Here is a 12,659-nt window from a genome sequence, read left to right on the forward strand (position 1 = left end):
GGAGTGGGAATAGTAATTCTTACCCTCTCGCTATCCAACGCTTTTCCTACTGTTGCACTCACTGGAGTGGGAATAGTAATGTTTACTGCTTCGCTATCCAATATTTGTTTACTGTTGCACTCACTGGAGTGTAATAGTAAATGTAACCCTCTCGCTATCCTATGGTAAATATATTGTATATTTTATTATTAATACTATGTTTATATATATATATATATATATAAAGATGTCGTGAGCAGCTGTAAGCATTGGGGACGTAGGGCACTCAGCCCTTTATTGCTCAGTGGATGACATTCCATACAGTTACGCATTGTAAATCAACTCTCAGGTAAACAGAGAGCTGATTATATACGCACGTGTAATCACGAGCGTCAAAAAGCGCTACCGTCCTAGCTAACTGGGGACACGCTTTCACATGCAGTAACGCCAAACATCGCCCCAATGCTGCAAATACCCGCGACATCGATATAAACGCAATGGCATAAATATAAGTTAAAACTACATGTCCCAGCATGCCTCAAACAATCAGGGGCGTGCTTAGAGGCAACAATGTATAGAAATAATGAAGGGACCACACATGCAAGCTACCGTGAACACGAACTACGGTTCGAAACGCATAGGTGTTTGTCACGTTTTGAAATAAAGAAACTGCAACCAACATCAAGGCGTGTGCAGCGAGTCATTGGTATCTCATGAATCGGGACACTGCCCTGGTCCCTTCGCTGGCACCGGCTGACAAGCGCTCCCGCTGTGACAGGACAATTTGTATGCGATATATATATATATATATATATATATATATATATATATATATATATATATATATATATATATATATATATATATATATATATATGTATGTATTAATTATAAATATATATTAATTACATTATCTATTAGTTTTAATGTTATTTAAGTATTTTAAGTATTTTTAAGTTAGTTATATTTATTATTGCATTAATTTTAAATTATGTTTAACTATTTAAAAAAGTCGATATTTTGATTATCTATATTTTTTACATCGATATTTTTGATTCGATATGTTTGTACTTACCTGTTTGGAGATAGGAAGTCGATATTTTGTCATTCTATATTTTGAACTCGATATTTTTGTATATCGATATTTTTGACATCGATATTGTGTCAGTGATTCCAATTATTTGAGAGACGAATAGTGTTAAAGTCCTGATGAAGGTGGTACATCAATAAGTCCACACACTGAAATGTGCAGACGACCTTTTTTGTGATATGTTACATCCAAGGAACCTTGTTGATGTCTAAGATTATCATGAGTTTTTAGACTGATTCTCACGAATATATGGATTCCATTTGGAGTAACTACAATATAATGATTTCATTTGTTCACATTTAGCTTGTCTCTCCTTGTTTGTTTTTATTTATTTTGAATAACGTTTTATTTATTGTATAAATATCATGTTTTTAAACTGTATTTTATTGAAGCTAACCATTTGAATAAATATGTCCCTTTCTTAACATTCAGAAATAGCTCTTTATCATTGTGTATATCACGGTTGGTTTATGGGTTCTAATCTATATGGTTGCGATGAAGCTGTGTGGAAGTCTGAATGTATGAGATATGTATGATTGATTCTATTCATTGAATAGAGGCAATTCTAGCAGTTCCAAGAGAATCTAGTTGTTTCTGTACGTGTGGTACCCTGTCTCTTGGCAAGTGGGGTCGCTCCCTTGTTCTTTATACAAATCTACAAAGAAGCATTGGTTGACGTACAGAGCATGGGACACTGTGGGGTTTAGAATGGATGCAGTATGTAAGAAAGCAGCATCCGCAAATATGCTTCGGCCAAATATGGGCATCCACTGAACTAATTACAGAGGGCACCTCTTATGATATTGAATTGCTTATACCAACTTGTATGAACATAAAATCTAGCCAAATTCAGGGAGAGGAATGCTAAGTCCTATGTGCTGTCTACACAGGAAAAAGATTTTGAATATGTGGAGCCACAGCTGTTAATGTCACTGCTTGCGAAATTCCTTTCTGGCATACTGTCACTATCTACCATAATGTACACCTGGAGAAACTAACAGAAATCATTGATATCCTGATACCACTGTCGCCAATGCGATGAAACACAGGTGTACTTCTTGTTCTTCCATACAATTTAAAAGAAGCCTTGCAAAAAATATATTTCTTAACAAAAATGAAGAACATAAGCATATCTAATTAGCAGGTAGCTTTTATGATTTGCAAATTGGGTACTGCAGATGTGTTAATTTTGGGACATAAAGACACGTTTTACAGACTTGGAATGTTATTTCTGGTCATACAAGGAAGATCTAGTCTGTTTTTAGATACTATGAATTTTGACAAATTTTGGAATGTTATGTTTTTATACATGATTTAGTGTACGTTTTATGTGATTCCAAAATGAATATTGATTGATTGTTTGCTTTTGTGTGCCTGCTTTGCACTGCCAGACTCATAAGACGTCAGTAATGTATTCAGGCTAACTTGGAGGAACATAAAGACACTGCTTGTGGAGCCTTTCACACTGTACCAAATAAACACAGCTTGGCAACTTCGTTGCTGGCACCATGGGAATGCAACCCACCCAGTCATTGCTAAAGGTTGACTTCAACGTCAGCCGGGAAACTGTGGCGATGAGGCAGATCTTGAACGTATTATCTGCTCTCGTGAAGTGGAAATGATATGAACTGAAGGAAGTATTATTATTCTTGAAATACAACAGTGGTTGCTCCAGACACATGGAACATGAACGTATCTATGTGCCTGAGAATAGTTTGAGAGCTATTCATTATCAGGTTACAAACTAAGGCGCCTATTAGGATGGTGGACAGACCTGCGTCCGTCCGCCACCCCGAGGTGGAGGGACCGTCCGCAGGGGCAGCGGTGGTCCCTCCATCCCAATTAGGATGTGACCGCCACCCTGGCGGTCCCATCCCGTATCTATAACCGTGCGGTGGGTGTTGCTTGAAGCAGCACCCGCTGCAAGGTTAAAAATGCATGATTTGCATTTACATGCACAAAGCTTCAGGCATCGCGCGGTGCCTGCCGCTTTGAGCATGTAAATGCAGGGGGGTACCATAGGTACCCCCCATGTACACCCCCATCCCCCAACCGGGCCCCCAGAAGCTATTGTCCACATGCTTTTGCACGGCGGTAAATCCGCCGCGGAAAAGCATGTTTTCAGACCCATCGTAATTTGGCTGACGGTGTCTTGCAGACACTTCCACCAAATTGCGGCCAACACCCCGCGAATCAGCGGCGGACGGACCTGCCGTCTGCCGCTGATCCCACCGCCATCATAATCTGGCGGTGGGTGTTTTGAAGGTCCGCAGCGGTGATTCCGCATCCTCCGGGCCGGCCGTGGCTTCCACTGGCTCGGAGGATGCGGGATCACCGCAATCATAATCGACCCCTAAGAGCCTGATTTAGATCTTGGTGGAGGGGGATACTCCGTCACAAATGTGAAGGATATCCTGTCTACCATATTATGATCCCATTATATCCTATGGAGATCGTAATATGGTGGACGTTTGTGACGGAGTATTCCATCCGCTGAGATCTAAATAAGGCTCTTAGAGCCATGAAAAGGTGGACACCTAAGCCACGGGAAGGCGCTCAATCCATGCTGCAGTATTTGTGCACACTCATGTGCTCAGGGGATAGGCAACTCTCTCCCTTTATGCACCAAAAGCCATCTGCCAAAAATTCCTTTGATCGACATAATCCATGCAGTAAATTAAAAGTCAGTCAAAGAAAAGTGCCCCTGTAATATATTTATTAGTGAAATACCACAGCAAAGTCCTTCTCCAGGGCAAATATTCGATTCAAATGTCACTGACATCAAAGCTGTCAAGATAAAGTCACAGAAACAGCAAAGTTGAGGCGAAACAAAGGAACGAGATCGGGTTTGCACTGGTGTGATCACTTTGGCAAACCACCATTCGAGGTACAAGTGCAATAGTCTCCACTGAATTCTAGGATTTGCATTTGTGCTTGAGTTCGTGCCAAAAAAATATAGCTGTGATGTAAAATCATTTTTCTTTTGATACAATGGCTGGACCCATGAGGCAGGACAAAGAAAATCTCACTTGAAAATGTTCAGAACATTCCCCTACTGGGAAAATGTGTGCAATTGAGCGCTGCTTTTTGTACTGGTCAAATAACCATCACAAAAAGGCTTTGATTGGGTGCTCAAGATATAGCTGGCTTGTTGGATGAGGCAATTCCATCAGCGCGCGCGAGGTACCCTGGACTTTTATCAAAGAAGGGAAGCAAAGGTTAGATTCAGGGGGGACGGAAGCCCCTCTGAGGCCTCATTTGCATGAGTGTAACCCCCCCCCCCCCCCTCTGTCTCAGAGTTGGAACACAGTAGAACAACCCTTCTTACATTAACTGAATGTGCAGGCATATAATTAAAACTTCTATTTCACTTGTACCCGTAGGAATCGTCCCTGCCATATGTGCGAGCAGCTTTGGAAGCAGATTATCATGATGCGCGTGCCAAGAAGCGTTACTGCCGTCTGACTACCTTCAGCGCGCGCCTGCCCTCGTGTCTCCCCCCCCCCATTTCCCCCCCCCCCCCTTCCCACATGTCGTGGCGTTACCTGCAGTTCGTTGTTCTTCTCCCTGTTCTTTATCCAGATCTTCCCCTGGCCCTGGGGGTCGATGAGCAGCGGGAACCGAGACGCTTTGGTGACGATGATTCCGTTCTGGATGGACAGGTCGTCGTTGGGAAGGCCCTGGAGGTTCCACTCTCCGATGGTGGCGTTGTCAACGAGCAAACTGATGAGGTTGAGATCCTAAAGCATAAAATATATGAAACACAAATTACAGTGTTAATGCCACTGCACGTGCGTGGTGAAACTCATAATGGCTGAGTGGGTTGCGATGCTCTGTGGAAAAAATGCTTGCACATGATGTTGCCTTGTCGTTAGTTTCTCTTTTTCTGCGGTGGGTGCCATTAATAAAGACAAAGGCAGCCTAGCAGTGTGGGCCGTCATTTAGTTTCTTGTATTACGTTTTTATGGCGCCGAGTAATCGTGGGATGCAAATGAGCTCATTTTTTAAACCTCGGCTCATTTTATGAATGTAACAATTTCTCTGGGAAACAGCGTTGCCTTGCTTAGAGCATATCCAACTGTGACATCCTTCATGATCACGTGCTCCTGCACCGTGCCTGGTCCTGCTGCTCCCTGACTGCGCAGCACAGGTGTCCCCGCGCGCCCTCTGCCTGCAATATGTGCCTGCTGTGCGCATCCGGCCGGGAGCTTTGGCGCCCTGGGGACGGCCGCTGCCTGCCGAGTGGAAAATCACACTCTGTGAGCAATGAGGTAAAACGGGACGCGGCGTGACTGGCTTTCTGTGAAAAATGAGTCTTACTTGTTTTCTCACAAGCGTCTTCAAACTTTGAATGACGTTTTATTAAGAAAGGATCATGGAACAAAACATCTGAATTTTATTGAGAGTTATGTTTCTTCACTTACGTGTTCATTTATAATTGTAACTGAAATCTTTATTGTTTAGTTATGTAAAAACATTATAAATACATAAAATGTAAAGAGAATAAAACAATTGTCAGATAAAATGCATAGCACTTTTATGTATAAAATGTGCAAAATACGATAGTTGTAAACCGTCGATCAAATGTGGTAGGGCCTGCATAAACTGATATGTGTTAAAAATGATCATTAGAGTCACGTTGAGCAGACAGGTCCTTCGTTTTGCTGCTTAATTTATGCTCATTTAAAATATTAACCAAAGCAGTTGTAGTGTCTTGGTGTGGACACGTTCTAGTGTTCCTGTGCAATGTAATACAATCTACACCCACCCACCACAGACGTCATGGTGTCACATGACGCTGCCAATAAAAGAGGCTGAGCGCACGTGCTCAGGACCTTTCCCACCACTCTATCCTGGTGTCCGTGTCGTCCTTGCTGCACCTACCATGAGGGCCCAGGGCCCACACATTCAATCATTACAATGGCGACGAGGTCGGTAGTGCAACCCACGCGTGCCACTACCAAACACTGCGAAGAAGGGGGAGTGGTGCCTGCCTGAAGGGCACCCCCCGCAGCAAGGAACAGCGAGCCAAGAAGCCGGTGAGCACATAGGAGCCCCGCAGTGACCGGGAGCCACACAACGAGCCGACCGGAAGCCACCCGTGTCGACTGCCACCAACGAGTGCCACCAAGTAACGGCGGACCGCCCAGAGCCCACCTGTGACGACCGCGAGGCTGGAAAACCCCACCGGAAAAGGGCACGGGCCGGGCGGAGACCACCCGCCGTGACCGCGACGGAGCATCTGGCCTGCCGGCCGAAGGTGAGCCCCAGGGGCGTAATGACTTTAAGAAACTGTGCCCAAGTATAAGCAGGACCAGCGGAGCCTACCCGCGGCCTGCCCGAGTCATCCCTTGCCCCCGCCGCGTGAGTAAAGGAAGCGGCGGGGCCCAGAGTAAGCCACGGCGTGAAGGGGAGGCGGCCGGACCCAAAACTCAACTACACCAACGAGGGGGAGGGAGCGGAGTAGCTAACCGCCTCCCGAACCCCCTCGCGACGTGGTCCAGGCCAGCGGAGCCCACCCGCGACCGGACGGCAGCACCTCCATCGAGGGAAAGACACAGCAGCGCCAGCGGAGCCACCCGCGGCCCGCCGGTAGCGCCTAGAGGAGGACAGAGACGAAGCAGCGCCAGCGGAGCCCACCCGTGACCTGCGACAAGCAAGGCAGGTCTCCGCCGCGCAGCGTGTGAGGGAGAAGCTGCAGCGGCGGGAGACCGGCGAAAGGGGGCCAGCGGACCAAGTACGTTCAAGACAGAGCCGGCGGAGCCCAACCGCGGCCTTCCCAGTGCGTTCCTCGCCGAGGAGGAGTGACCGGAGCGACGAGATCCCCCACCGGAGGAAACAACTTCTCCCCCGCCCGCATGAGCACTGCCGAGGCGGCTGCGGACAGGGGGAGAGAGAGCGAGGAAGGAGCAAGCATCGGCAGGCGACCAGCGCCGCCAAGAGCTGATGGCGCCCCCCCTCGTGTGCTCCGCGTGAGGAGCAAGTGGGCACGGGAGCAAGGGTGAAGAGACCGTCTGCCAGCGCTGCCGGCAAGAAGGAGCCCCCGCGTGTGCCGTGTGAGGAGCAGTGTGCAAGGTAGCAGGGGAGAAAGACGTCTGAAAGCTGCCAGCGCCGCCGTTATTAGAAGAGCCCCCCCCTCGTGTGCTCTGTGTGGGGCAAAGTGCCGGCAAAGCGGTCAACACCGCCAGAAGTTACAAAAGCCTCACTGGGACACTGAAACAAGTAGAACCACGGTGCACCCACAAAGACAGCCAAAATTGCCCCCAGCAACAAAGCCTGCACAACGCAAAAGGGACATACACAGTGCGTTTACAGTAAGCATGAAGTCAGCACAGTTTCAATTAAGTACATTTGCTGCAACAATCACTCACCCATTTCCAACAGCAGCTTCAACCCCCGGTGCACTGAAGCAGTAGAGTGCACAACCCGGGAAAGACAAGACAGGCTGCTCGAAAGATCCAGAACACTGCCACCCAGTGGCCAAAAGTATTACTGCACCGTCATCTTCAAGCACAAAACAAGCACTGCTCAACGCAACAGAAGTAAGCACCATCTAGAAGCAACAGTCGGAGTAGCGCCCCAAGGGAAAGCATCTCAACGCCGCAATCCAGTAAGCGCGCTCCGCGAATAAGTCAAGTAAGAGAAAACGCCAACACGCACCAGCAAGGAGTCGGCATATGCCACTTCCAGAGTGACGTGGGAAGAGGCACCAACGCCTCACCAAGCATCCAAGCAAGGACGAAACGTCTGGAGAAGACAGCTGCCAAGCACTGGAGGTAGGATCAGGGAATAAGACTGCCGAGATCGGAAGACGGAGAGAGCAGTGACTTCCAGTGGCCACGGGAGATCACCGCAGAATCAACTAACGCCCGCCAACGGTCCGAAGCAGCAAAATTCTGACGCCATCCAAAGCAGCAAGTACCCGACGGTCCAAAAGCAGCAAAGTACTGGACGTCAGCCAAGCAGCAAGACAAAGGACGCCAGCCGAAGCTGCAAGTACCGACGACACGCCACAAGTGTCCGAGAGCCTTGAAGAAAACGGGCGCAGATAACGCGCCACGTGGCAAGGCACAGCCCCCACGAGATGGAAGAAGGGCACAGGTAACGCCACAGTGCAGAAGAGTTACCGAAGAAGACCACTAAGCGTGGCACCCCCAGAAGCCGATCCACAGAAAGATCGCGTACCAAGTATGACCCGCGATGGGTTCTCTAACCAACATCAGAAAGTCCGAAAGGACGACCGAAGAAACCTGCCAAAAACATCAGCAGGAGCGGGCCGCCAATGGTCCAGGACGTTCGACCTGGTCAAGGTCTCTAAACACCATCCCACGAACGTCACCTACAAGAATCCAGTGAAGAGGGTTCGCGACGCCAACTCAGGAAGCTGAGGAAGAAGGAGGAAGTGTTCCAGTCGGGGACAAACCAGGATCACACGTGCAGCGGGCGCGCCCTGCATGGAGGAGCCAGGTCAGGAGAGAAGATGCAAGATTGGACTGAGTGATGTCGCGAAACAGAAAGGAAGAAGAGGAGAGATCTGCGTGGCACATCCGCCACTGCGAAAGGAAAGGAAGAAGAGGAGAGATCTGCGTGGCACGTCTGCCACTGCGAAAAGAATGGAAGAAGAGGAGAGATCTGTGTGGCACGTCTGCCACCGCGAAAAGAATGGAAGAAGAGGAGAGATCTGCGTGGCACGTCTGCCACTGCGAAAAGAAAGGAAGAAGAGGAGAGATCTGCGTGGCACGTCTGCCACTGCGAAAAGAAAGGAAGAAGAGGAGAGAGCTGAGTGGCACGTCTGCCACTGCGAAAAGAAAGGAAGAAGAGGAGAGAGCTGAGTGGCGCGTCTGCCGCCATCAACAGAAAGGAAGAAAAGGAGAGACCTGCGTGGCACATGCCACAGTGAAAAGAAAGGAAGAAAAGGAAAGACAGGTGGCAACCTTGCCACGGCTTGAGAGCAAGGAAGGATATCCACGTGGCCGTTGCCACAGTTAAACAAGGAAGGACATCCACGTGGCCGTTGCCACAGTTAAGAACAGCAGAAAGAAGTATATCCCAGTGGCCGTTGCCACAGTTAACAATAGAAGGAAGTAATCCACGTGGCCGTTGCCACAGTTAAGTAAAGAAGGAATGAACCCACTTGGCTGTTACTACAGTTAAGAGTGAAGAAGAAGTCAGGCGCAGTGGGCCCCCCACAGTGAGCCCAAGGCCAACCATCATTCCACGGCGAACCACAAGAACTCCAACCGCACCCGTCACCGAGGAGGTCAGCAACAGAAAGACTGTGAGTACAACGGGGTTCCCCAAGGCTTGCAGACTGTTTCCATCGGCACCACCACCAGGCCTAAGCGGACAGTTGTTCCCCTAAACAAACTGAACTCCATCTGCCCAACCCCAAGCAGCGGCGAAGTGAAAAGCTTGGCGGAACTGAACACTTCACTGCATCCTGAGATAAGTTAATTCCCCAGACGTGAATTATTAAGTTTGTCTTTTCATTGATTAAAAAGGGGAGTGATGTAGTGTCTTGGTGTGGACACGTTCTAGTGTTCCTGTGCAATGTAATACAATCTACACCCACCCACCACAGACGTCATGGTGTCACATGACGCTGCCAATAAAAGAGGCTGAGCGCACGTGCTCAGGACCTTTCCTACCACTCTATCCTGGTGTCCGTGTCGTCCTTGCTGCACCTACCATGAGGGCCCAGGGCCCACACATTCAATCATTACAGCAGTCAGTGCTATCCCGAGTTCTTCCGCCAGCACTCCGGCTATGAAGCGAGATCGGATTTTCTCATTTGCATTTGCTTTTCCTTGTTGACCGCGACCGGGCTCGCTGACAGACATCGCCCGAGTATGGGCACACATTTTGCAACATCTTGCCAAGGCCCACGGGGCAGACTTTGAGAAACTGAAGCTAGAAGCTTCCTGACATGTCCGAGCCCCATTGGCCAGGCATACCGGTTTAATTAATTGCCTTCGCTGGTGCTCGAGGGAGGGACAGCAACATAGCAGGGGGTACCCGTGACTCGTTTTGAAAGGTACAAAGCCTGCAAGCACGCTTTGCACTGAAGCTGGCACAGTAGGGGGTGAAATCTTTAACTGGCAGAGCTAGTGACCTCATGTAGAAAATCTGTCCGTGAGTTTCTGTGTTAATAGCTTCCCGTGTTCGTTTAATGTAAAGGCCGAGACGGTGAGGGCCTCACCTGCGGGTCGGGCGATAGCCTCACTGGATGCCAACAAAGCGTCAATTCAGCAGAATGGCCTCACCTCTTTGAGGTTTTACCAAAAATGGGCTTGGGCCCTAAATTCAAGCGGTGGGTTAAATGACTCTATGACAGGCCACAAGCACATGTACGGGCCAATGGCTGCTCATCACGGGAATTTCACTTACATAGGGGAACAAGGTAGGGATGCCCCCTCTCACCGATGTGGTTTGAGTTGGCAATAGAGGGACTGGTGAGAGTAGATGCATAGATCTGGGGCTGGCAGGAGAAGTCCGGAAGGGAGGAGCGTATATCGTTAAACATGGATGCTATCTGACACACGACTAAGACACTCATAGACTGAGAGATATCTTCCAAATCATTGGGGAGGTTTCCGGGTTTGCTATTAACTGGGAAAAATCCCTCCTATTCCCAAAGGGAGATTGTGATCAGAGACAGCGGTTAGCTCTTCTGCTTAGAGTAGAAAGATGCAAAAACAACAATTGATGGACAGAATGCAGAACAATGTCATACATTCACCCCAGTACAGAGATCTGGGCCTAAATCCATCGTTTTCTTTGCACTCCACACCACCCCAGTTCAGACATGGCCATATGCAAATCAGCCTTGACCCTGTGCCTCATGGGAACAGTCCAGCCCAAAATGCCAAGCCACGTCTTCCCTGAACCGGAATCAAGCATCCTAGACTGGTTTCTGGCTATCAGCCGTCTTCAGCCAGGATAGCTTGACTCCAGTGGTGTGGAGAGCACAGGACCCACGTCTGGGCATACCGTCCCACTCGGGGTGACAAATGCAAAAACAACAATTGATGGACAGAATGCAGAACAATGTCATACATTCACCCCAGTACAGAGATCTGGGCCTAAATCCATCGTTTTTTTTGCACTCTACACCACCCCAGTTCAGACATGGCCATATGCAAATCAGCCTTGACCCTGTGCTTCATGGGAACAGTCCAGCCCGAACTGCCAAGCCATGTCTTCCTTGGACCAAATGTTTTTGCATTTGTCACCCCGAGTGGGATGGGTGTGCTCAGACTGGGGTGGTGTGGAGTGCAAAAAAACGATGGATTTAGGCCCAGATCTCTGTACTGGGGTGAATGTATGACATTGTTCTGCATTCTGTCCATCAATTGTTGTTTTTGCATAGAGTAGAAAGAGGCAAATTTAAATACCTGGGGATAGATTACCAGAGTCCCAGATTCGCACTATGAGGTGCATTTGGCACCTTTGCTGGTGAGAGTCGGGCAAGATGTCAACCACTGGCAATCGTTACCGCTTTCTTTTCTCATAAGGCAGAAATGTTTAAAATGTTGGCTCTCCCTCAATTTCAAAACTCACTGTATAAACTCCAAGATACATTTTTTTGCATGAGCAGATATGCTGGTGCGGAACCTGTTATGGGGAGGTGGCCAGCCGCGGAAGGCCTTACGAACCCTCCAGCAGTCCAAGTATGAAGGAGGAATTGCCCTGCTGAGTCTTCGAAAGTAATATGATGCAGCACAGGTATCTGTGGTTAATCTTTGGACATATATGGACTGGGAGGACCCTGCATATCGCTTACATAGAGGGTCAATGGGGTATAAAAGGTACCTTTACTCACTGTATGGTAGTAAACTTGGGCTTGATGCATGCCCAGCCAACGCAATGGTAGTACATCTCTGGAAGAAACTGACAAAAGAGACGGGGTAGGGGAACAGATTGACCCTGAGAAACCACTGTGGGAAGGGTCTAGTCTCAGACAGGTAGCAACTCTAACAGGATTCCAGAAGTGGGACAATTTTGGTATTTCATCTCTTGTGGATGTATGGGGTGTCAATGGGGTGCTTTCCTTTGCCTATTTACAATCTGAATATCAGATGTTGTGTGTTCAATGGCTAAAATATGCTCAACTGAAAACTGCTCCTAAAAAAGTGTGTCCCCAAATGAGGAGACACAAGAAGTTTTGCTGCTAGAACTACGACTGCTAGATGAGCCGGTGGGGAAAAAAGATATTTCTTTCACATATGGGATCATGATGGGGAATACACAGACCCCCCTATTTGGGCTCCTGGAGAGGTGGCCGGGTGATTGCAGAGACTTAGACGAGGGGGACTGGTTGGAGACGCTGTTATTTTCAGCTGAGGTGGCCATTCTAGCAAACGTTTGAGTGATTCAATTTAAAATTGTGCACAGAATATGCTGCACACGCACCATACTGTATAGACTCGACTGGGCTGCAGATGCCTATTGCCTTAAAGGGTGTGGACAGGATGGCATCTTTTATCACACACTTTGGAGCTGTCCCAAGATAGCGAGCTTCTGGGAGTCATGGAAGGGGACACTTAAGGAAGAAACTGGTATGGCATTGGAACTCCAGCCTTTGCTTGTC

The 12,659-nt window shown here is 48.3% G+C and overlaps 1 protein-coding gene across 1 annotated transcript in view; it reads right to left on the minus strand.

The window, feature by feature from the left end:
- The window catches only part of LOC147722959 (dynein axonemal heavy chain 5-like), a 1,378,573-nt gene that overhangs the window by 434,133 nt on the left and 931,781 nt on the right, over positions 1-12,659 (minus strand). Inside the window, exon 63 of the mRNA XM_086965349.1 lies at positions 4,615-4,809. Coding sequence (XP_086821475.1) covers positions 4,615-4,809 — 195 coding nt within the window. The remainder of the gene's footprint in view (positions 1-4,614; positions 4,810-12,659) is intronic.

Source organism: Lissotriton vulgaris, chromosome 4_1 (genome assembly GCF_964263255.1).
Source record: "Lissotriton vulgaris chromosome 4_1, aLisVul1.2, whole genome shotgun sequence".
NCBI lineage: Eukaryota > Metazoa > Chordata > Amphibia > Caudata > Salamandridae > Lissotriton > Lissotriton vulgaris.